General features: G+C 36.1%; 1 protein-coding gene across 2 annotated transcripts in view; it reads right to left on the bottom strand.

Annotated features, from left to right (window-relative positions):
• Positions 1 to 3,403, bottom strand: part of LOC115217984 (sorting nexin-27) — a 194,524-nt gene extending 191,121 nt beyond the window's left edge. Inside the window, exon 1 of one of the 2 annotated variants that reach the window (XM_036507850.1) lies at positions 3,001 to 3,403. In XM_036507850.1, the coding sequence (XP_036363743.1) occupies positions 3,001 to 3,260 (260 nt within the window). In that variant the 5' untranslated portion in view covers positions 3,261 to 3,403. The remainder of the gene's footprint in view (positions 1 to 3,000) is intronic. The other variant, XM_029787721.2, reaches the window with a different exon arrangement.
• Between the last annotated feature and the right edge of the window lie 20,813 nt (positions 3,404 to 24,216).

Genomic DNA, 24,216 nt, shown 5'->3' on the forward strand with positions numbered 1-24,216 from the left:
ATAGGAAAACAGGGCAATTTCTCCCAAGCTGGAGGAACAGAAGAAAACCTAAGTCTACATGATACACATCTATCTATATATGTATATATATCAAAATACTCACACGTATGTACCCATGTCATGATTTTTATTAATTAAAAAGAATAGAGCAATCTTTCAAAACAATGGGTAAAACTTTTGATAAATTCTTACCTAAAGATTTTGCATTTTGTATTTAATAATTAATATACTACACTTTGATCTTAGGCAATAGGTCTAGACCAATAACTCCTAAATGTTATAGTGCAAACTGCCAGTGAAAATTAATGGGCTTCATTGATTTACTGTCATTAAACTTATCACAGAAAGGATGTTGAAGACAATCAATTATGCAAATACTTTTATTATTGAGAATTTTTTCTGTTCTTTAAATATTTTCATTATTAAATACTTGCTGTCTCTGAAACAAACACATTGTGACAGTAATGAAATAATGTGACACATCAGCAACTTTAGTAATATGTCTTTCACCTGTTACTTGTTTCAGTCATTGGGCTGCAGCCATGATGGCCTCCGCCTTGAAGGGTTGTAGCCAAACCAATACTGGTTGTCAAGTGGCAGGAGACAAACACAAAGACACGCATGCATATATATATATATATATATATATATATATATATATATATATAGTTAATACAAACATGAAAACACAACAACGCGAGGACGTGGAATAAGTATAGTATTATTGGACACTCAGGAAAGAAGGAGGGTTTAACGTTTCGAGTGGAGCTCTTCATCAGAAACATATATATATATCTTACAACAGATTTCTTTCAGTTTTTGTCTACTAAATCTACTTATCATAAGGTTTTAGTTGGCCTGGGGCTATAGTTGATAACACTTGCCAAAGGTGTTACACACAGGGACTGAGCCTGGGACCCTGTGGTTGGGAAGCAAACTTCTTACCACACAGCCATGCTTGCACCTCTATGCACAAGATTTTCTTCAAGGAAGATTAGTTTGGAGTTAATATGACAGTAATTATTTAGTTGAACTGGTGGTGAGGTATTTGACAATATCTTAACCCGTGTTTTCTCCATTTGTATTATCATTAATTACTTTTTAATTTACTACTGACATTCAATAATCAAATTATTTAAAGAGTGGAAGTATCAAATAAATGAAACAGTTTAAATTTTCAATTATGTTTTTGACAGCCTTCCATAGTTAAGGTTGATGACAGTAAATCGATGGAATTCGAGTTAGCCAGTAGTACCAAGTAGTTTAATGGTAATTATAGAAATTTAATTAACAATATTTAATAGAATATTGCTATACTATTTACAAAACAACGGAAAACTTACGAGTAATTATCATCAGTCCAAAGGTTCTTTTAACACAACAGTCACAGGAAAACTACAACTCGCTATTTTCCTGGATGTTGTAAAACATCTCATCCTTCCGCTCACTTTCGTTTTACTTGTCATTTATTATCTCCATAGAGTGACTGAACATACACGTATACACATATCTATACACACATCTATCTATCTATATATATATGTGTGTGTGCAAGTGTGTGTGTTTATATATATAATGATGATGATATATAAACACATACACACAAACGCATATACATAAAGGCACATATACGACATACATTTACACAAATATATACACAGTAACTTAAATACACTCATAAACAGACATGTACAATGACTTAAACACACACATAGACGTACACATACTTACACATAACGTATATAGACACACTCACGATAGACAGATACAGTTCTAGAAGGACAATATCTGTTTCCGTTTATTTCTTAAAACGAAACAACTATCTGATGTCGCATCATATTTACTTGAGTGAGTGACAAACGAAAACGTTTGAGAGAAAATAAGCTATCAGATAAACCTATACGAAACATAAGTGAATATATGTGTATTATGTAATCTCATTACAGAATAAATTCTGTTATATCCCTCCGTTAATCTAACAAACATTTAATGCTAAATTCAAATAAAGTTTACGAAACGAAGGTAAACTAATTCTTATAAATCACTTGCTGGTACTCGCTATCGTCTTACATAAAACAGACACTCACTACACGTTTGATATACATACATACGAGCCAACGAGTGTGTTCCTATGTAATCGCTCGGTCTGCTAGAAATAGCTGCTAAAATCCCCTTCCCCCCTATATACTACCATCTCAAAAATGGGAAAGGATACAATAGATTATGTAGAGCAAGATACACAGTATCTAACATAAAAGATGGGATCTCATCACTGGAATGCCTTTGATCATATCATAAGGTTTGTTTAATCAAGGCTGATTCGAGGCTAAACAAGATCATACATACAATGCATAAGAAATATTCATACACACGCACAAAAACAGTTACACAAGATATATTCATCCATACACATACAAACATTCACAAACACGTACTCAAGAAACATTCATACATACACAGGAAAAATTCCTACAAATACACACCACACTACACACACAATATAAATATATATATACAAAAAAATTCATACACGCACAAACAAGAAACATTTACATATACACTCAAGAAACATCCATTCATATGTACACATACATAAGATTTATTCATTCATACACATAAAAAAACAATCATAAAATATAGACATAAACATTCATTCATACATACACACAAAAAGAAACATACCTTCGCGAAGACGAAATATTCATACACATACAATATACACGAAATAACATAGATACATCCAGTAAATCACCCATGCGGCCAAGAATGTATACATAAAAAAATACCATACATTCAACAGAATGCTCCATAGTTCTATTAGAGAGAACAGTGGCGGGCAGACGCAATCACACCCCATGTTGAAGGGAGTAACGAAGAAAGGGAGTTACGAATGAATAAGGGATGTAAACAGGGTTATTTTAAGAACGTGAATAAATTCAATTTAAGCTGTCGAGTGGAAGTGAATAAAATGACATATAATATATAATAATGTGTACTTACACTTCTAAAATTCGGTCTCCCTTCCGTATGCCTGCTCTGTGTGCAGCACCGCCTTCTAACACGGCACTAACATGTTGGAGAGGTGCATACAATACTCCATTAATCGATTTGAGGACCCCACCTTCGCTGACCTGGCCCCGGACATTAAATCCAAAGCCTGTTTCTGTTTTTGTGATGGTGACCACCCTTGGGCCACTATGGTCGCTCATCATTCTCTCCGGAGTAGACGGAGTACTGCCTTCCTCATCACTATCCGCCATATTTGGTCAGATGATCAAACAAGGCAAATCACACAAACACACCGTAATCTATGTCCGGTTCATCTTTCTCTCTATCTCTTTCTCTCTCTCGCTCTCTGTCTCTCTCTGTATCTCTATCTTCTCTCTCTCGCTCTCTGTCTCTCTCTGTGTCTGTATCTTCTCCCTCTCTTTCTATTGCTTTATCTCTCTATTTGTTCCTTCTCCCTCACTTCCTATATCTTTCTCACTCTATTAGTTCTCCTTCTCTTTCTATCTCTTTTTCTCTCTCTGTTTATTCTCCCTCCCTTTTTCTCTCTTTACCTCTCTGTTCTCTTTCTGTCTCTATTTCTATCTCGTCGTTCTCTCTCTCTCTCTCTATTTTGCTGAGTTCTCTTTTTATTCTCTACTCTATTTTTTCAAGTCTCTCTCTTCTTATTCTGTCTTCCTCTATATATATATATTTATCTTTCTTCTTTCTCTCTCTCACCAACATGTATATGTTTGCCTTTCTCTCAATCTAACACCAATCTCACCAGCTCAAACTCTTTTCATCTGTCTTTCACCAATATATTGGCAAGAAAGAGATTTATAAAAAGGGAAGCATTGAAAATAGCAATGTTTTTGAACGCTTCGTTTAGAGACTATATTTAGTCGCACCTGATTTACTTTTAATTACTTATATCTAAGTTAACAGTTGTTTCTTGAAAGTTTCTCAAATAAATTTTAGGATTTTTTTAAATGCGCAGTCACGCTTTTATGTTTCTTAGAAATAGCTGTAATAGATGATCTGTCAAAATTAAAATTAACTAAATCTAAAACTGATAAAGTAACTGAAAGTTTGTTTATTTTAATTTATGTTCTTAGATATTTTTTATCTTTAAATATTTATTTATTGTTTCTAAATTTTACTTAGTAACGGAAATTTTATAAAATATACATGCTGAGAGAAGTATTTTTTTTTTTCATTTTATCGACACGTATTAATTCAGTACCTACAGTTAAAATTTCTCTTGCATCATCAATATTTTCTTATAACCTATAAAACATATCCTCTATATTTCGTCAAAAAAATTTCCAGATTACGTTACTAAGGAAATTCTATATTGGTCACTCGAGCAGTTAGAAATAGCAACCAAATCCCATTCAAATCACACCCTGCTATCACAAACAGGGAAAGTAAATATCGTATAATTCTTTATATAAAGCCTTAAAAACCTGATACCTTGTTTATATGTTCTCAATCACAGCTGATCTAGAACTAAACAACAACAAATCAGTTGGACCAAGCCTGAGTCGAATTACATACAGGTTGAAACAAGACTTGTCACATTTACTTTCCACGTTCAACTTCAACTTATATCGACCTTCTTTCTCAACATAGTTATAGTGTGTTTACTTTTAACATCTTTGTCAGAGGAAGAAGGGCAGATCTCACGAATATTTACAGAGCCTCCGTAACAAGTAAAGGTGAGGGAGGGGAGAGTTGTCCTCGGACCGGAGACCTTTCAGTTGACAGACAGTGATGTCAAACCGCGAGACAGATTGAGTTTGCGGTCCAAGGACAGGCACGCTACTTCCGAATGGTTTCTTCGCATTCTCCGTCAACTTGCATAATACTACACTGTAGGATTGCATCCGAAACCACGTCGTTGCGAAGCATATTTCTTCACCGCACAGCCATACCTGCATCCAACATAATTTTTCGGTGATTCCATCGTTGCTCTCTTCTCTGTATCTAACGAGTGCAAAGCATTTTTATACACAAACACACACACTCTCTCTCTCTCTCTCTCTCTCTCTCTCTCCATATATATATATATATATATATATATATATATATACACACTTAATTGTGATAAAGTCATTATTTAATGATTTATCAGTGGCCAGCATACTGGAGTAATAACTTAAGTGATTTATAGTCCATTTGGCGTCTATTTCTAGCGTGCCAGCGTTGTCAATTCAGCGCCCTTTATTATAATTATTTTATAATTATACTTAAATTTATATATATATCCATTAATCTCCGTTGTTCACACATATGTTCCTTCGATTCTTTTAATGATCTTTGTTGTTTTCTAGGTCTTTTATTACATCATACATTTCTTTTTCTGTGGTATGTCCCACTACTTTACATATCTTTTTGTATGTTATTTAGGTACTCTGTTGTTTCTATTTCGTCATATCCTGTCAATTGTGTTTGTGTAGTATATTTCATTACGTAAAAGTAAGTTCTTGTAATGTCAGCAAATACTTCACGTGGTCAGCCCCAGGTTTAGGAGCCTCAAAATAATTAAATGGCGTATATGTTTTTCAAATTTTGTGCGACTTTTTGACAAGCTGCCTTCAAGTTTGGGGCCTACTTATACAAACTTAACTAGACTTGTAAACTGAAAGAACCAACACATCGTGGGTATTATTGTTTAAACCCAGACCTCTGATCAAAGGCATTATAACAATGACATGACCATGCTGGGTATTTTTTTTTTTTTTCAATTATTGTGTGTCCCTGACTACATCATCCAATAATCTCCATTAATCTCCTTTTTTTAGATAGTTGGAGTTAATTTGAGGGAAATGTGGCTGCTATTTCTAGCAGGCTGGAAGGCCACTTTACGCCTGTCGTTGGCTCGAAATACACGTACCTGCTGTCATTGATGAACCCGAAGTTAGTACTGATTGAGCAAACCTATGATCTAAAGCATCCCAAGCATGGCCATCCCGTCTCATATATATAAGAAACCTGATTGTTTAATGTGTTCTTAACTTTTCTGAGATAGCAAGATATGATTTGCGATAGATTTTTCAAGCAGACCGAGCGACGAAGTGAGACTTATTAATTATCCATATGTATTTAGTATTCCTGTAAAATTAGACTATAGGGCTTCTTAGTTTTGGTTAAAGATGGAAATATTACTGGTTTGTATACTAACTCAGAAATTGTTTACCCTTGCTCCCCATGCTACCAAGAGATGTGGAGAGAGTTACCTATTAAAATGTAAACAACTCGTTTACATAAGACTGCAACATGAAACTCCGACATCGACAAACTTATTTTGTTTTACAAATTCTGTTTCCATTTTCCCCTCCAATGCAAACCACCACTGACTTTTTTCAGATTTCAATGTGCTTTTGATGTTTAGCTGTAGGTTAACCCAGATCAACTGGTTGCATAGTACTCTTTATTTCCATTTGTTTTTAATGGCGTTTGTTGAGGGATAATTAGCTGGTATTTGTTGCAGGCTAAGCAACCACATAGATCAGTGGTTCTCAACCCGGGTCGACATGGCCCTTGGGGGTCCACATAAGATTTTACTTTTAAAATTTATGTGCAATAAATTGGTTATACTTCTACGATACACAAAATACTTTAACAATTTTTTTTATACAATTCCTAATAATATTTAATCATAAAAATGTAATGGAGCATTTGTTTTTAACATTGAAGCTAATAAATCTTTGAGAACCACTGACAGAGTGTCTGTTTTGCATTGCTGTGAGACTAGTGGAATGATTGCCCTCTTCAGTTATGATTATAGTAAATTGTCTGGACTGAAAGAAACTGTACCACAAATACATACATGTGCTTAAGCATTTCTTAATGTTTCTAATTGTTTCTTATTTGTCCTTTGGATCATCTTTTTCTGCAAACCTAGTAAAGCATGGATGCCTAGGAATTTTAATGTAGTAGGAGAGCACTCTAGGACCTGGTATTCATCTGCAAGTACCTTAATGTCAGCAATTTGTCCTTGAAGAAGAAAGGCCTGCTCCATAGGCATGAGCATATCTAGGATCTTCTTGATATTTATGAGTCCTTCATACTTGTCACCCAACTGCTTCGTTTACAGTTATTCACCAACTTAGTGTATTATGCTATTTCATTCTGCCTTTGTCTGTGTAGCAATTGGATTCAATCCCATGTTTTGCCACATGAAAATCATATCGGGGTCACCAACTGTAACTTGTTGGAAGGCTTCTTTTATGTTTTAGAACATAATAAATAAATAAATGCGCCCTTTTAAAGCCTAGCTAGGCTCATGGGCCCGGTTTCCCAGTTTCTATGGCATATGTGTTAGAGAATTGTTGACCATGTCACAGAATATGTGATGAAACGTCTTTGACAAGAAGCTAAAATAATAATAATAATGCTGAAGTGAAGACCAAATATATAGTGCAAGTGTTTAATTGGCAAAATATGACCATCCCTAAGTATAACAATATATGTATGTATATAGGTGTTTGTGAGTATACATGATAGTTGTAAATGAGTACCATTGTCATACAAGCAAGGATGTTTGTCTTTAGTCTTCTGTGAAAAACATGTAAGGATATGGAAAAATGTTTCTTTGCATGGAAACAGGTGAATGTTGGTGACAGGAAGGGCATCCAAGCATAGAAAATCTGTATTAGCAAATTCTATCTGACCATTGCAAACATGAAATAGTGGACATTAACCCTTTCGTTATCTCAGAGGGCTTGTGAAGCACATAGATGCAACTGCTTTCTCTGAACAAGACATTTGAAAAAGAAAATAAAATGTTGTCACACTTCAAACTCATTTGAACAGTGCTTGGATTGGGGGGCTTTCGGTGTCAGCTAGTTTGTACCAAGCAAGGATGCTGTTGTTTCTAATAATGATTTAATATTTTGGCTCAAGGCCTGCAATTTCAGGGGTGGTAGTAAGTCAATTATGTTGACCCCAGTGCTCAAATGGTACTTATTTTGTCAACCCCAAAAGGGCGAAAGGCAAAGTCAACCCTGCTGGCATTTGAACTCCGAATATAAAGTCAGAAGAAATGCCACTAAACATTTTCCCCGGCATGGAAATGATTCCACCAGCTCACTGCTCTACCGTTGTTTCTAATATTGCCATAATTCCTGTGTGAACTTCACATCTGGAAGCTGACTAGGACCCTTATTTTTCTTTCATATAGTGTCCAAGCTTCTGTTCCTTACACCAAAGCTTGATATGTTGACACCTATATAGTCTTTACAATCATGTTTTGACTGCACCACAGATGGTAGGAGTGTCAAACACTCTTTTACTATGTATGCTGAGTTAACTCATCAGGAAGAGTACCATTTCTGTTTTTACTATACTTGCCAATAACAGGGTAAGTTAATAATTGTTAGTTTGTGAGGACTATTCATAGATTTGTTCCTTAGACTTTGTGAATTTAATGCACCACTATTTAAGCTGAATGGATGTTCAGCCACTATCTAGGTCACAAAGCAATCTCCAAGACTGCTGGAAAAAATCTTGTAACGCACAGGTGCAAAGGTGCAAGATTATAAGCCATCCCCTCCTTGTTTTGTAGGAGGGAGGAATGGTTTTGTAGAATTTACTTCCCGAGCAGAGAGTGGCTCACATCATATCATGGAAAGACTTGGGTTTCAGTCAGTTGAGTCAAAAACAACTAGTTTCGGTATGCATTAAAGCAAACAACTTCTATTTATTTATTTTTTATTTTATTTCAGTCTTTTTTTTTTTTTGTTCTGACACAAATCTAAGCTATATTGTATCTTGATGAAACACTTCAAAATCAGGTGAAATCCCAACAATTCATTGCCCTTCAAGGTCAATAAAGTGCCTGTAAAGTACTGAGGTTCTCTCCCTCCCACTTCTCTTTTCACTCTATCTCACTCCTACCATCTCTCCCTCTCTCTTTGTCTCTCCTTTTCTCATAATCAGTCTCTCTTTGTGTCTCATAATCAGCTACATTGAAAAGGCTAAGAAAGGTGTCTTGAATAAGGCAAAATCATTAGTATATCTGACAAAATGCTTGGCAGCAATTTTCCAGATCTTTACATTCTGAGTTCAAATACCAACAAGGTAAACTTTGCTGTTTGTCCTTACAGGGTCAGTAAAATAAAGTACCAGTCAGGTACTGGAGTCATGTAAGTGACTGATCCCTCTCCTAAGACTACTGGCCTTGTGCCAAAATTTGAAACTTATTCACTCTTGAGACTACTATAATTCTCCTTTTGTGCACGTCCTTTACTAATGGAACAGTTATTACTAAGCAACAAGTCACTTCTCAATGAGCAAACTGAAACAGTGAATCTACTTTATAGAATCTGTAACTTTTTCACTGCAGTAAGCTATGATTTGAGGAAAATTTAACTCTATTTCTAACAGATTCAATGACTATGTAGAGGTACACTCATTGTCTGACTCAGCTCATGTGACAATGTAAGAATTATGACACTATGCCAGTCATTCAGGATAACACTTAATTGTGTAACCTCATTAGCTAAATAAATGATAAGGGTAAATATGTGCATAGATTCAGATATGAGATGCAGTGTTAATAGATGTTTGACAGAACAGAATATGGACAAGAATTCAAAACCTTTAAAACTATTTGGGACAGTAGCTTCCAATGTCAACATGTTAGTTTTCACACTTAGCCAGAGAAGTTTTTAAAAAAGTAAAGAATAAAAGAAAATATAGTAATAATATTACATACATACATACACACATACATACATACATACATACATACATATGTAAGTACGTACATACATGTGTGATCATGGTATCTGGGACTATTAAAATTTGTATGACCTTAAGATTTAAAGGTTGATAAAACAAAACAAGATGCTTTCCTTCACAACCTTGCTACAAAGTAGGTGGCCACTCAAAATTTACTCTAAATTAAAAAGAAGATAACAAACGGAGAGAGAGAAAGAGCTTCTAAATCTTCAGCTTCAATATCCAGATTATAAATTCACATTTTCCCAATAATAATTGGTGCACTTGGTTATGCCAGTAAGTGCTTAACCCATTCGTTACTGTATTTATTTTGAGATGCTCTGTATTTCTTTCAGTTACTTTAAATATAACAAAGAATTTAGTAAAATAACTTAGTCATCATTCAGCTAGTGTTAAGAACATAAATTGTGACTAAGGTTTGGTAGAAAATTTCAATACAAAACTTTTGAAAACAGGACATTTATACTCAGAGCCAGAGCCGGTTTCAGCCGGGTTGGTAACAAAAGGGTTAAGTGTCAATCTGAAAATGCCATAGTTTTAAAAAGAAAGAAATCAACCATCTAACAACCACATTACAAAAACGCTCTTGAAGCAGAACTGTAAAAATATGCAAAATTTTTCTCAAGTTCAAAATGTGACATTGTTTTTGTTATCTACATTCCAATGAAGGAGCTTTGTACTGTTGTTAAAAACCAGCTCCTTCCTTACAAGAAGATTTCAAATGCTTAAAAATTCAAAAGAACATAAATCATGTTCAAAGAGGATCCACTACCTCACACACACTGACAGTACTTCTTAAATAGCATCAGCAATTGAGGAAACAGTTTCATTGGTAGTCATAGAGTTGCAGTTACTTCTACCTAAACTACACCTTCTGTGTGCCCTCACAGGGAAGGAAACTATAGCAGTGGTAGAATTTCATTTTACAGATGCATGTGGAATACTCTGGCTTTTGCAACAAAAGGTTCTATGGTTTGAAAAAGTTTGAGTCTTCACTTGCTCTGGATTTGGATTGTAGTGAAGACACCTGCTCCAGATATCCACTTTCTCATCTCTGATGGTGTGTGTACATACCTGTAACCTAGCAGTTCAGCAAAAGAGACCGATAGAATAAGTACTAGGCTTACAAAGAATAAGTCCAGGGGTCGATTTGTTTGACTACAGGCAGTGCTCCAGCATGGTCACAGTCAACTGACTGAAACAAATAAAATAATTATGTATATATATATATACATATATATATATATATATATATAGAGAGAGAGAGATACATATATATATATATATATATATGTATGTATATATATATGTATATATATGTATGTATATATATATTGTGTCGCCTTGCTGGCACTGTGATTGTTACCTGCATCGCCTTACTGGCACTTGTGCTGGTGGCACATGAAAAAACATTCGAGTGAGGTTGTTACCAGTGCTGCTGGACTGGCTCCTGTGCAGGTGGCACATAAAAAGCACTATTTGAGATTGACCGTTGCCAGTATGGTCTGACTTGCTCTCATGCCAGTGGCACGTAAAAGCACCCACTACACTCTCGGAGTGGCTGGCATTAGGCAGGGCATCCAGCTGTAGAAACTCTGCCAGATCAGATTGGAGTCTGGTGCAGCCATCTGGTTCGCCATACCTCAGCCAAATCATCCAACCCATGCTAGCATCGAAAGCAGACGTTAAACGATGATGGTGATGATATATATGTGTATATATATACACACACATGTATCTACTATTTCTTGGTGAAGCTGAAAAAACTTCACAAACTGTTTACATAAACATTCATCAGACAGTTGTGATACACACACCCACACACACATGTATGTATTTATGTATGTGTGTGAGTGTGTGTATGTATGTATGCATGTACAGACATGCATATTGAAGAAAATATTTGAATTGAAACAATCATAACAGAAATGAAAATATACGCAGTCTATATTCCATCAAACTTGAGACCTTTAATAACTGACTGATCTGCTTAATCTTCAGATTTAGATAAGAATGAAATACACACACACACATAAGCACAAAAAACATATATGGTTGTGTGCATATGTATGTGTGTGTGTATATATATATATATATTTGTGTGTGTGTATATACATATACACACACACACAATGTGCATGTACATACACTTATACAGACACATTAATGTATTTATTTATTTATGGATGTGCAAAGGTATGAGGTAGGCTAAAAACTGCAGCCTAATCTCCCTAAAACAATCCCAAATGTTTTATATATCTATAAAAACCTCTATCTACTGAAAACAGTAGCGAAATCATCACCAAACCATAATCCAAAGTCTTTTATATATATATATACACACACATTTATATATTTATATATATACATTTATATATTTATATATATATATATATATATATATATATATATATATTGTGTGTGTGTATATACATATACACACACACACAATGTGCATGTACATACACTTATACAGACACATTAATGTATTTATTTATTTATGGATGTGCAAAGGTATGAGGTAGGCTAAAAACTGCAGCCTAATCTCCCTAAAACAATCCCAAATGTTTTATATATCTATAAAAACCTCTATCTACTGAAAACAGTAGCGAAATCATCACCAAACCATAATCCAAAGTCTTTTATATATATATATACACACACATTTATATATTTATATATATACATTTATATATTTATATATATATATATATATATATATATATATATATATATATGTGTGTATGTATATATATATATATTTATATATATATATATGTATATACACAATATATATACCCACACACACGCACACACACACTCACACACAAATTGATACATAGATAGATACATAGGCAGGCAGGTAGGTAGGATTAAAAAGTCCAGGCAGATATCAATAAAGCTTTTATACATATGTTATACAGTTTTATGCAGATGAAACTGTACTTACAATGACACTAGGATGCATTTCTAACAGTGAGCAGTTGATGCAATTGAAATGCACATAGGTCCAGAAAAGAATGCTGTTTATAACTGTCTAATAAAATTATAGATGTGAAAAATCTCCATTCTCCTTATCATTATTTCATTATTGATATATATATATATATATTTATATATACTAGCAGTATAGCCCAGTGTTGCCTGGGATTAAGTTAAGATTATTAAGCTAATCAAGCACTTTGTTTCAAACAAAACTAAGTAACACCAACATAAAATTTGAGCCAAATCCGTTGAATTTGGTAAACGTTTGGCTGAAAATGAGTTGCAGACAATTTGATTGGGAAACTCCATAAGGAACTGGTTTATCGATTTTTTTCTACTCATCGATTGTCTTTTTGAGGGAGAACTTAATGCATTCAAAGATCCCATGAGTCCTAAGTAACGCCAGCATCAAGTTTGAACAAAATACGTCAAAATTGGTCAAAGTTTTGGCTGAAAATGGGGTGTAGTCAATTTTAGTGGGATATCCTACAAGGAATTGGTTTATTGATTTTTCATCCTGATTGAATAGAAAACCCCCATAAGGAATCAGTTCATTGATTTTTCACCCAAATAGGACTTAACTGAACACAACATTGCTGATTCAAAAAATCTATATTTATACTATAAAGTTGGTTTTAACACCCAACCCAGTTCTGCAGAATCAGTTTCGCAACAGGAACGCATGGGTTGGGAGTTTGACCAGCAGAGGTGATCAGGTTGCACATGCTGGCCCTTTGAAAACCACCACCCCATCATCTAATCCCTCTAGGCCCATAGGTTGCGAGCCCTTCCGGCAAGGAAAATAGAATACCCAAAATGGCATCTAATCCTCTGTGTCAGAAGAGGTTATGTTTGGATCACAACTAAGCCTTAACCTAAGTCTAAGCTAATTTAGTGAAAGGGGGCTTGGGTGCCTCTAAAAGGCAGTGACTAATCCCAATCTAGTCCTAACCCCTCCTAGGGGTACTATCGGTCAAGGCTGTTGGAAGATATTCATTGGAGAAGGTACTTATCCTGTCAATCTTTTTCACCAAACTACTAAGTTATGGGGATGTAAACAAGCCAACTGTTGTCAAGCAATGGTGAGGGACAAACATACACACAAAACAGGCTTCTTTCAGTTTCCACCTACCAAATCTACTCAAGGTTTTGGTCAGCCTGGAGCTATAATAGAAGACATATGCCCAAGATGCCACACAGCATGACTGATCCCAGAACCATATGGCTGGGAAGCAAACCTCTTAGCACAGCCATTCCTGCACCTGAAAGCATCTCACCACACTGCCACACCTGCACCTAGGAAAATATGGAACACTTTGTGAATTTGTTTTGTATCAAATTCATCTCTTGGTCAGACTTCAAAACCACATAGTTTCAAAGTGAACTTCTAAACTCAACAGCCATAATTGTGTTTCAATGTATATATTATATAATATACAACAGTGGTTCCCAAACTTTTTTGAGTCGCGACCCACTATTTATCACACCAGTTTATGACGACCCACTTATAAGTCTTGAACTATCTCAATAGACAGCAGTTAATCAAAGCTAATGTGTAATTTTATAACTTTTTGCGACCCACTAAGATTCCATTCGCAACCCATCTGTGGGTCACAACTCATAGTTTGGGAACCACTAATATACAGAATGTCCCAGAATTAACTACCTATTTCAGTAAAATCAGACAATTTTTTTTAAAACTCACTTTCATTTATGTTTATCATGTTTAATGTGTTAAAAGTGTATAAATTTTAAATTTTGCTTATAATTTTATCATTTTTATAATATTTTTTATAATTTTATTTTCATTCCTGTTGAATCCCGCTTATCTATTCACAAACATTTGGCTGCAAACATTTTTTTCTACCTCCTTCCCCAGGATGGAGCACTAGTTTAGCTGAACTTAAAGCATTCAGTTAGCAGTGCAGTAGATAACTTCTGAAATGTTTCAAAATGTGTTTCACAGTGCAAAGGATAGATTTGAAATCACAACATTACTCAAGAAACAGGAAGAGAGAGTGAGAGAAAGTTGTGGCGAAAGAGTACAACAGGGGTCGCCACCACCCCATGCTGGAGCTTCGTGGAGCTTTTTAGGTGTTTTTGCTCAATAAACACACACAATGCCCAGTTTGGGAATCGAAACCGCGATGCTCCGACCACGAGTCTACTGCCCTAACCACTGGGCCATTACGCCTCCACATAGAGAATATACACAATGTTTTTATTTACATGATTACTTCTAAGTCCATTGCAAATTTTTTAATAAAAATGACATCTTCAGCTATTTTCATTAGTTAAATGGCACTCGGAAGGGCATCCAACCATAGAAATCATGCCAAAACAGATAAATGGAGCCCAAGAAGCTCTCCAGCTGACCATCTCTTGTTAAACCATACAACCCATGCCAGCATGGAGAACAGATGTCAAATGATGACGATGATGATTTCACATTTAGTCACAATATATATTATATGATTTTAAAATTCCTTCTCTCTCTCTCTCTATCCCTCTCTCCCTCTCTCTCTCTCTCTTCTCTCTCTCTCTCTCTCTCTCAGTCTCTCTTTCTCTTTATATCTACCTTTTACTTCAACAAACATTTTAAAAATGTAATTCCCCACTTCACATCATTAACAGTTCTCTCTCTCTTTCTCTTCACCTCTCATTTCCACTAACTACATGATAGTGTGGTTTAGTAGAAGTGGCTATCTGCTTTCTCACTCACACCCCTCCTGCTCTCTCACTCTTACACTCCCACTTTCCCTCCTTCTCTCATTCCACCTTTCACTCACTCCCCTCTCCCTCTCTCTAACAAACTAAAATGAATGAACAAGCAGAATTATAATATAGATATGCTTTACTTCAGTTAATAGAAGCTGTTAAATTCAGATGGAGGAAAGTCTAGTCACGTATTTGATGTCTATCTATCAATCTATCTATCTATCTATCTATCTATCTATCTATCTATCTATCTATCTATCTATCTATCTATCTATATGTCTGTCTGTATCTCTGTCTGTCTGTTTCTCTGTCCATCCGTCCGTCCATCCGTCCGTCCGCCCGTCTGTCTGTCTCTCTGTCCATCCGTCTGTCCATCTGCCTATCTATCTGTCTATCTATCTATCTATCTATCTATCTATCTATCTATCTATCTATCTATCTGTCTGTCTGTCTGTCTCTCTGTCTGTCTGTTTCTCTGTCCGTCCGTCCGTCCATCCATCCATCCACTAACCTATCTATCTATCTATCTATCTATCTATCTATCTATCCGGTTGGGATATTGAACTCATGATTATAAGATTGTAGTTTCAATTCCTGGACCAGGTAACATGTTGTGTTGAGCAAAACACTTCATTTCACATTGCTCCAGTCCACTCAGCTGGCAAAAATGAGTAATCCGGTGATGGACCAGCATCATACCTGGGTGGGGAATCTATATACCATGGTCACTGAGAAACCAGCCCTTATGAGTCGGCATAACTCAAGAAGATATCTTTTTATCTATCTATCTATCTCTCCCTCTCTCTCTCTCTCTCTCTCTCTCTCTCTATATATATATATATATATATATATAATATATATATATATTTGTGTGTGTGTGTATTCTTTTATTCTTTTATTTACTTCAGTCATTTGACTGCGGTCATGCTGGAGTACCACCTTTAGTCAAGCAAATCAACCCCAGAACTTATTCTTTATAAGCCTAGTACTTATTCTATTGGTCTCTTTGCTGCACCACTAAGTTACGGGGACATAAACACACCAGCATCACTTGTCAAGTGATGCTGGTGGGGACAAACACAAACACAAAAAACTTATGCACACACATACACACACACACACACACACACACGCATATAGTTAATCCAAACATGAACAAAGAGAAAACACAACAACGTGAGGATGTGGAACAAGTATAGTGTTACTGGACGCTCTGGAAAGGAAAGATAGGAGGAGGATTTAACATTTCAAGCGGAGCTCTTCGTCAGAAACATAGAAAAAGGAAAGGTCCAAGGAAGAGAAGACGGAGAAAGAAAATCGCCAACGATACACACGCCGTCACACGATGGGCTTCTTTCAATTTCCGTCCACCAAATCTACACACTAAGCTTTGGTCATCCCGAGGTTATAGTAGAAGACACTTGTCCAAGATGCCATGCAGTGGGACTGAACATGGACTCATGTGGTTGGTAAGCAAGCTATTTTCCACACAGCCGCTCCTATGCCTATATATATATAACAAATATATTTGAATAAATAATTATATTTACTAGCAACTAATATAAATTTTATAAAAAAATAAGTAAATAAGAGTGTTGATATAAAACAAATAAATAAAAGTAGCAATTAAGTACATACCTAGATTTATTTTATCAATAATAGGAGCATAGAGGAAAATGTTATGGACAAGCTAAATAGTATGAAAAGTTGGGGCAGGCTTGTAAGCCTAAATAGTTAATCAACTTGGCCAAATGGGCGGAATAAGGACATAGAGGAATGTATTATGAACATACTGTGTGGTAAGTAGCTTGCTTACGAACCACATAGTTCCGGGTTCAGTCCCACTGCGGTGCACCTTGGGCCAGTGTCTTCTGCTATAGCCTCGGGCCAACCAGAGCCTTGTGAGTGGATTTGGTAGACGGAAACTGAAAGAAGCCCGTCGTATATATGTATATATATATGTGTATGTTTGTGTGTTGTTTTTGCCCCCCTCTCCCATCATCGCTTGACTACCGATGCTGGTGTGTTTACATCCCCGTAACTTAGTGGTTCGGCAAAAGAGACTGATAGAATAAGTACTAGGCTTACAAAGAATAAGTCCTGGGGTCGATTTCCTCGACTAAAGGCAGTGCTCCAGCATGGCCGCAGTCAAATGACTGAAACAAGTAAATGAATGAAAAAATTAATAAATACTGAATTGAATGAAAAGTAGTGGCAGGCTTGTAAACAGTTAATCGGCACTACCAAAGAAATGGAATAGTAACATGACCTAGCTCTTCTGAACTATGCCTATCCCTTGTCCAGTAAGATAAGAAAAAATCAACTTTTAGCTATTTTTAGAACAGAATCCAAGACAAACATGCTACAATTCAATTGGAATAAACTTTCCATCCATTAGGATGTAAAAAATATTAGTCAATCATGCCCTGAGGAGGCATTGTGCTTTTTTTCAATTTCATAATGCACTTTAAAAGTTTAAATATGAATGACAGCAATCAGCCAAAATGCAGCATAGGCAATATGAATGAATTTATCAATTTGACGGGGCTATGATGATAAATTGATTATTCCATGTATGGGTTCTCCATTTTCTTTTAATTTGTAAACTTTTTTCTCCTATATCGAAAAATGATGGAAATCTCCATAGCGACAACTGGAATTTCAAAGGTGTAAAGTACTGATATTGAAGAAGATCCAACAATGAACATTAGTAAATATACACATGAAAAATTTCAAGTATTGTTAACTGATATTAGTGTAAAACTGGTGTATGCTTGGATAATGTATCCATAAGAAAGAACAACTTCTTTCTATACAGCTTATTCACACTCAGTTAAGCATTTACTCGCAAAACCAAGTGCACCAATTATTCATCATCATCATCGTTTAACGTCCACTTTCCATGCTAGCATGGTTGGACGATTTGACTGAGGTCTGGCGAACCACATGGCTGCACCAGACTCCAGTCTGATCTGGCAGAGTTTCTACAGCTGGATGCCTTTCCTAACGCCAACCACTCCGAGAGTGTAGTGGGTGCTTTTACGTGTCACCGGCCCGAGGGCCAGTCAGGCGGTACTGTCAGCGGCCATACTCAAATGGAACTTTTTATGTGCCACCTGCACAGGAGCCAGTCCAGTGGCTCTGGCAACGACCTTGCTCAAATGTTTTTTCACGTGCCACCAACACAAGTGCCAGTAAGGCAACACAGGTAACAATCACGCTTGAATGGTGCTTTTTACGTACCATCAGCATGGAGGCCAGCTTGTTGCTCTGGCAATGATCACGCTCGTATGGTACTCTTAGCACTCCACTAGCACAGATGCCACTCATCGAATTTGATTTTGATTTTTTTTATTGGTATAAATGTAAATTTGTAATTTGGATATAGAAACTGGAGGTTTCAAAGCAGTTATCCATAGTTATCCTCTTTCTCTTTTATTTTCAAAGAGATGTTCATATCAGCAGGGCAGCTGACCTCTATGTGTGTGTGTGTGTGTGTGTGTGTGTGTGTGCACATGGATGCATGCATTCATGTATGCATTCATGCATGTATGCACACACTCATGCATGCACATATGTACATGTGTATGTGTGTGTGTATGTATATGCATGTGCATGTATGCATGTATGTATGAACATATGTATGAATGTATGTGTATAAATACATGTATGCTTACATGTGTGTATTTATGGGTGCATGTATGTACACACACACACACATGCGCACATACACACACATATATATATAGAATATACATACACGCACACACATTTTATTTTTGTGTGAAAGACAGAGAAAAAGACATAAGAATTGTAATGTCTGCTTAACAGTTGTTGTTGCCTCCAAGAGAGCACATACGAGAAAGAGAAATAATGAGATAGAGAGAGAGAGAGGTGGGAACAGACCGAAAGAGAAAATGTGAGAGATAGGTGAGAGAATTGTCTTTCAACAACCTTGCCGAGAGGCAAAGTGTCTGGCCATATTAAAAGAGTCTCTCAAAAGAGTTTAAAACCAATGTTCTTGACTATTCTTTCTGCATTTTAGTACGTAAAATACTAAGAGCGGCAGTACATCTCTGATGTTTGCCAACAACTTCTCACAACTGCCACATGATATTCCCTAACATAACTGTAAAAAGGTGGGTCTATCTGTTAGTATTGGTATTTAGCATTTGCAGTTATTTTATTACAAAATACGGAATTGCTGAATAGACATTTTTCTATTTATACAAGAATGTTCAAATAAGCAAATACAATCATTCATCAATAGATGCTTGCGTAGTATACTTAAAATTAGATGGCCCGAACACATAAGCAATATGGAGCTATGGCAAAGAACAAATTAAGTTTCGATTAGGGAGCAAATATTTAAGAAAAAGTGGAAGTGGATTGGTAGCACAATTAGAAAAGACACACCAAATGTAGCGAAAAGTGCTTTATAGTGGAAACCGGATAGATATAGAAGGAGAGGTAGGCCTAAGAACTCGTGGCGGAAATCAACACAAACGGAACTAGAGTATAAGTACAGAAGCCAAAAATTATGCGACATGGAATTCAACTATAAGTGGCCTATACTCCGCGTTGGAGGGTTAAAGGCATAAAGAAGAAGATATATACAAGGATGTTAAAGGTTCAGTTTCTAGGAGAGATGACCTGCTATATTTTGTATATAACATAGGCTTAGGAGTGGCTGTGTGGTAAGTAGCTTGTTTACCAACCGCATGGTTCTGGGTTCAATCCCACTGCGTGGCACCTTGGGCAAGTGTCTTCTACTATAGCCTTGGGCCGACCAAAGCCTTGTGAGTGGATTTGGTAGACGGAAACTGAAAGAAGCCTGTCGTATATATGTATATATATATATATATGCGTGTGTGTGTTTGTGTGTCTGTTTTTGTCTCCCCAACATTGCTTGACAACCAATGCTGGTGTGTTTATGTCCCCGTAACTTAGCAGTTCGGCAAAAGAGACCAATAGAATAAGTACTAGGCTTACAAAGAATAAGTCCTGGGGTTGATTTGCTCGACTAAAGGTGCTGCTCCAGCATGGCCACAGTCAAATGACTGAAACAAGTAAAAGGGTAAAGAGTAAGAGTATGTTAAAGGCTCGGTTTCTGGGAGAGATAACCTGTTACATTTTTGTATATAATATGAGGCAAAATCATGACTGTGTGGTCAAAATGATTTGTTTTTCAACTACAATTTCAAGTTGTATCCTATTACATGATTCCTTGGGAACATGCTAAGCCTCTTACTATAGCCTCTGCCTGACCAATGCCTTATGAAGGAAATTTGCTGTCTGGAAACTGTATGGAAGCTTGTTGCTTACACATACATACACATGTATACATGTGTGTGTGTGTGTGTTTATTCTTTTATTCTTTTACTTGTTTCAGTCATTTGACTGCGGTCATGCTGAAACACCACCTTGAAGGGTTTTAGCCAAACAAGTCGACCCCAGAACTTACTTTTCTAAACCTAGTAGTTATTCTATTGGTTGCTTTTGCCAAACTGCTAAGTTATGAGAATGTAAACACAGCAACACCAGTTGTCAACACACGCACACACACATATATATATGTATGTATGTATGTATGTATGTATGTATGTATGTATGTATGTATGTATGTATGTATGTATGTATGTATGTATGTATGTATGTGTGTGTGTATGTATGTATGTATGTATGTATGTATGTATGATGTGTGTATGTGTGTATGTGTGTATGTATGTGTGTATGTATGTATGTATGTATGTATGTATGTATGTATTTGTATGTATGACAAGCTTTCAGTTTCCATCTACCAAATCCACTCACAAAGCTTTGGACTGAACCTGAAACCATGTGGTTAGGAAGCCAGCTTCTTACCACACAGCCACACCTATATGTATGTGTGTCTGTGAATAAATACACACATACACATACACATACACACACACATGTATGATACATGATATATAATACTTTTGAATTATATGTCACTTTAAAATACTGCAGAAATGAAAAAGTGCCAAAATTTACCATGATACTTAATATAAATAATATTCTTGAATGTATGTGTTGGTGGGTTTGTATATATCTTGGAAATAACTGAAACGTTAATATCTATAAGCAGACTGATTTATATCCTTATACACTGCTGGTAAATGCTATAAAAATATTGTAATCCATATATACAGTTGTACAATAAATATATACAACTGTACAAAACATACAACTGTACAATAAATATAAAACATAATTATATACTATATACACAAAGTTGAGCAATGATATCACCGAGCTTATTATTTACTCTAAAACATACAAAATTATTCTCGCATATATGAATAAAATATAAAAATGGATGGAAAATGTAAGCAAATCAAAACTGAAGGTAATAAAATCTGCTTATCATAAATTTCTGTCATTCAATAATATTTTTCATAAGCCATATGGGAGCTCACACACACATGAATACACATACACACATGCATGCACACACACACACACACACACACACACACACACACACGCATGCACACACATGTATACTCATCTCTTCTCTTTTCCTACTTGCAGGTTATATACATATGTATTGAAGACAAGACTATGTTCAAGTTCGATCTTTTTGCTATTAATCCTTTACGCTCATTTTGAAACATTAGCATTCCTAAATCTTTAAATCTATTAATGTTTCAAAGGGATCTCAGTTCCATTCTTGGAATGAAATTATTGCAGTATGGTATGATGCTGGTGTGGTTGTATGGCTCAGTTATGGCTGTGTGGTAAGAAGTTAACTGCCCAACCATGTGGTGTGGTGCCTGATTCAGTCCCATTGTATGGTATCTTGAGCAAGTGTTTTTTACCAAAGTTCCAAGCCAACCAAATTGTTTGACTGGATTTGGTGAATATAAACTGAAAGGAATTTGTCTTATATACATATATGCAGTGGTGGGCACAGTTTCACTCATCCACTAACAGCTAATTAGTGAAGTTAACTTTTCCTTTAGTGGTTTCATGTTTTCACTAACTTTGGAAACTGTTAGTGGACCAATTAGCTTCTGCTAACAAAATTCATGTGTGTTCCTGTCTGTTGTGGACGTGTTTCAAAGAGCCTGTCTGGCATGTTATTGGCTGATTATGTGTACATGTGACAAGACATTATTGGTTGACACAGTAGCAACTAGCTGAGCAGCATTGTGTAATTCTGCCTTCCTCCCCAAATTTTGCCAGGTTAGCAGAGAAATGAATGTTATGTAGACTGTCATAGAGACAGCTCTAATGGAGACAGATGAGGAAGGCAGCAGCACCACCAGCAATGAGGATGAAGAAGATAATTTCTTCAGCAACATTACTCAGTTCCAGGAGAGCAGGAGCTACAGGTCAATGAAGTTTAAGGTACAGAACTTAGTGAAGACCTCTCAAAGTGGAAGCCGTCTGAAATCATCCTGACTGAAATCATCTTTTTAAGTGAGCAGATCTTGATTGACCTGTTCACCAAGTATAACACTGCCATCCCATCCAGTGCTGCAGTTGAGTGTCTAATAAGACTCCGCCGGTTACGACGACGAGGGTCCCAGCTGATACGATCAACGGAACAGCTTGCTCGTGAAATTAACGTGTAAGTGGCTGAGCATTCCACAGACACGTGTACCCTTAACGTAGTTCTCGGGGATAATCAGCGTGACACAGAGAGTGACAAGGCTGACTCTTTGAAATACAAGTACAACTCATTTTTGCCAGCTGAGTGGACTGGAGCAACGTGAAATAAAGTGTCTTGCTCAAGGACACAACGCGTCGCCGGGAATCGAACTCACAACCTTACGATCATGAGCCGAATGCCCTAACCACTAAGCCACGCGCCCTCACAGTTGAGTGTCTATTCTCTATAGGCAACGATATTTTGATGGCCAAAGGAGCCACCCTGTCAGATAGTAACTTTGAGAGGCTGATGTTATGAAGGGCAACCAGCATCACATTGAGACAATGGAGAAGGCCCAACCAGAGTAGTACACCTTGATCTCATCTGATCTTGGCATGATACTTATGCTATACTATACATTTTTGATTCATTTAATACTTTTTATACAGTAAATAAAGTGTATGCTGACTGAAAAACTAATGTTTAATCTCATTTGTTCATTTAATTATTTGCGTACACCTTAATCATCATCTGATCTTGGCATGCTATACCTTTTTGGAAAGCTCTATGTCTAAGTTGCAACATGAAAATTTCAGCTCCCAATGTCTGTTTTTAAGGGTTTTAGTGTCCCAAAACCAAACCGAAGCTAAATTCATATAATAAAAGTTAGTACTTATTAGTTAGCATTAACTTCCGCTAATTTTTTTACCTGTTTAGCAGTTTAGCATTTGCAAAGCTAACTTTTATAGTTAGCAGATTGGCGGTTAACAAAGCTAACTTTGTGGTTAGTTGTGCCCACTGCTGCATATATATATGAGTGTGTTGTGTGTGTGTGTGTGTGTGTGCATTTATGTGTTCATATTTTCTTCACGTGTTCACTCATTGGTTGTAAAAATGTGGCTTCATATTGAGTTATCTGTTTCCAGTTCTATACAAGCAACATTCTGCACACTAATGTTCTAGACTGAACACAAAGGAGTAATAAAAGAATAAAGATCAGACTGTCTTTAATACAGTATATCCGAAACTGGATTTTCAGGCATTAAGAATGTGCAAAGAATAGTTAAACCAACCAACTGAAAGTACATAAACTCATGTTAACCAGCATTATCAATCGGTAGAAGGGCATATTGGTACCCACTTGGATTATATATCTC

The sequence above is a fragment of the Octopus sinensis genome, linkage group LG12 (assembly GCF_006345805.1).
Source record: "Octopus sinensis linkage group LG12, ASM634580v1, whole genome shotgun sequence".
NCBI classification, from domain to species: domain Eukaryota; kingdom Metazoa; phylum Mollusca; class Cephalopoda; order Octopoda; family Octopodidae; genus Octopus; species Octopus sinensis.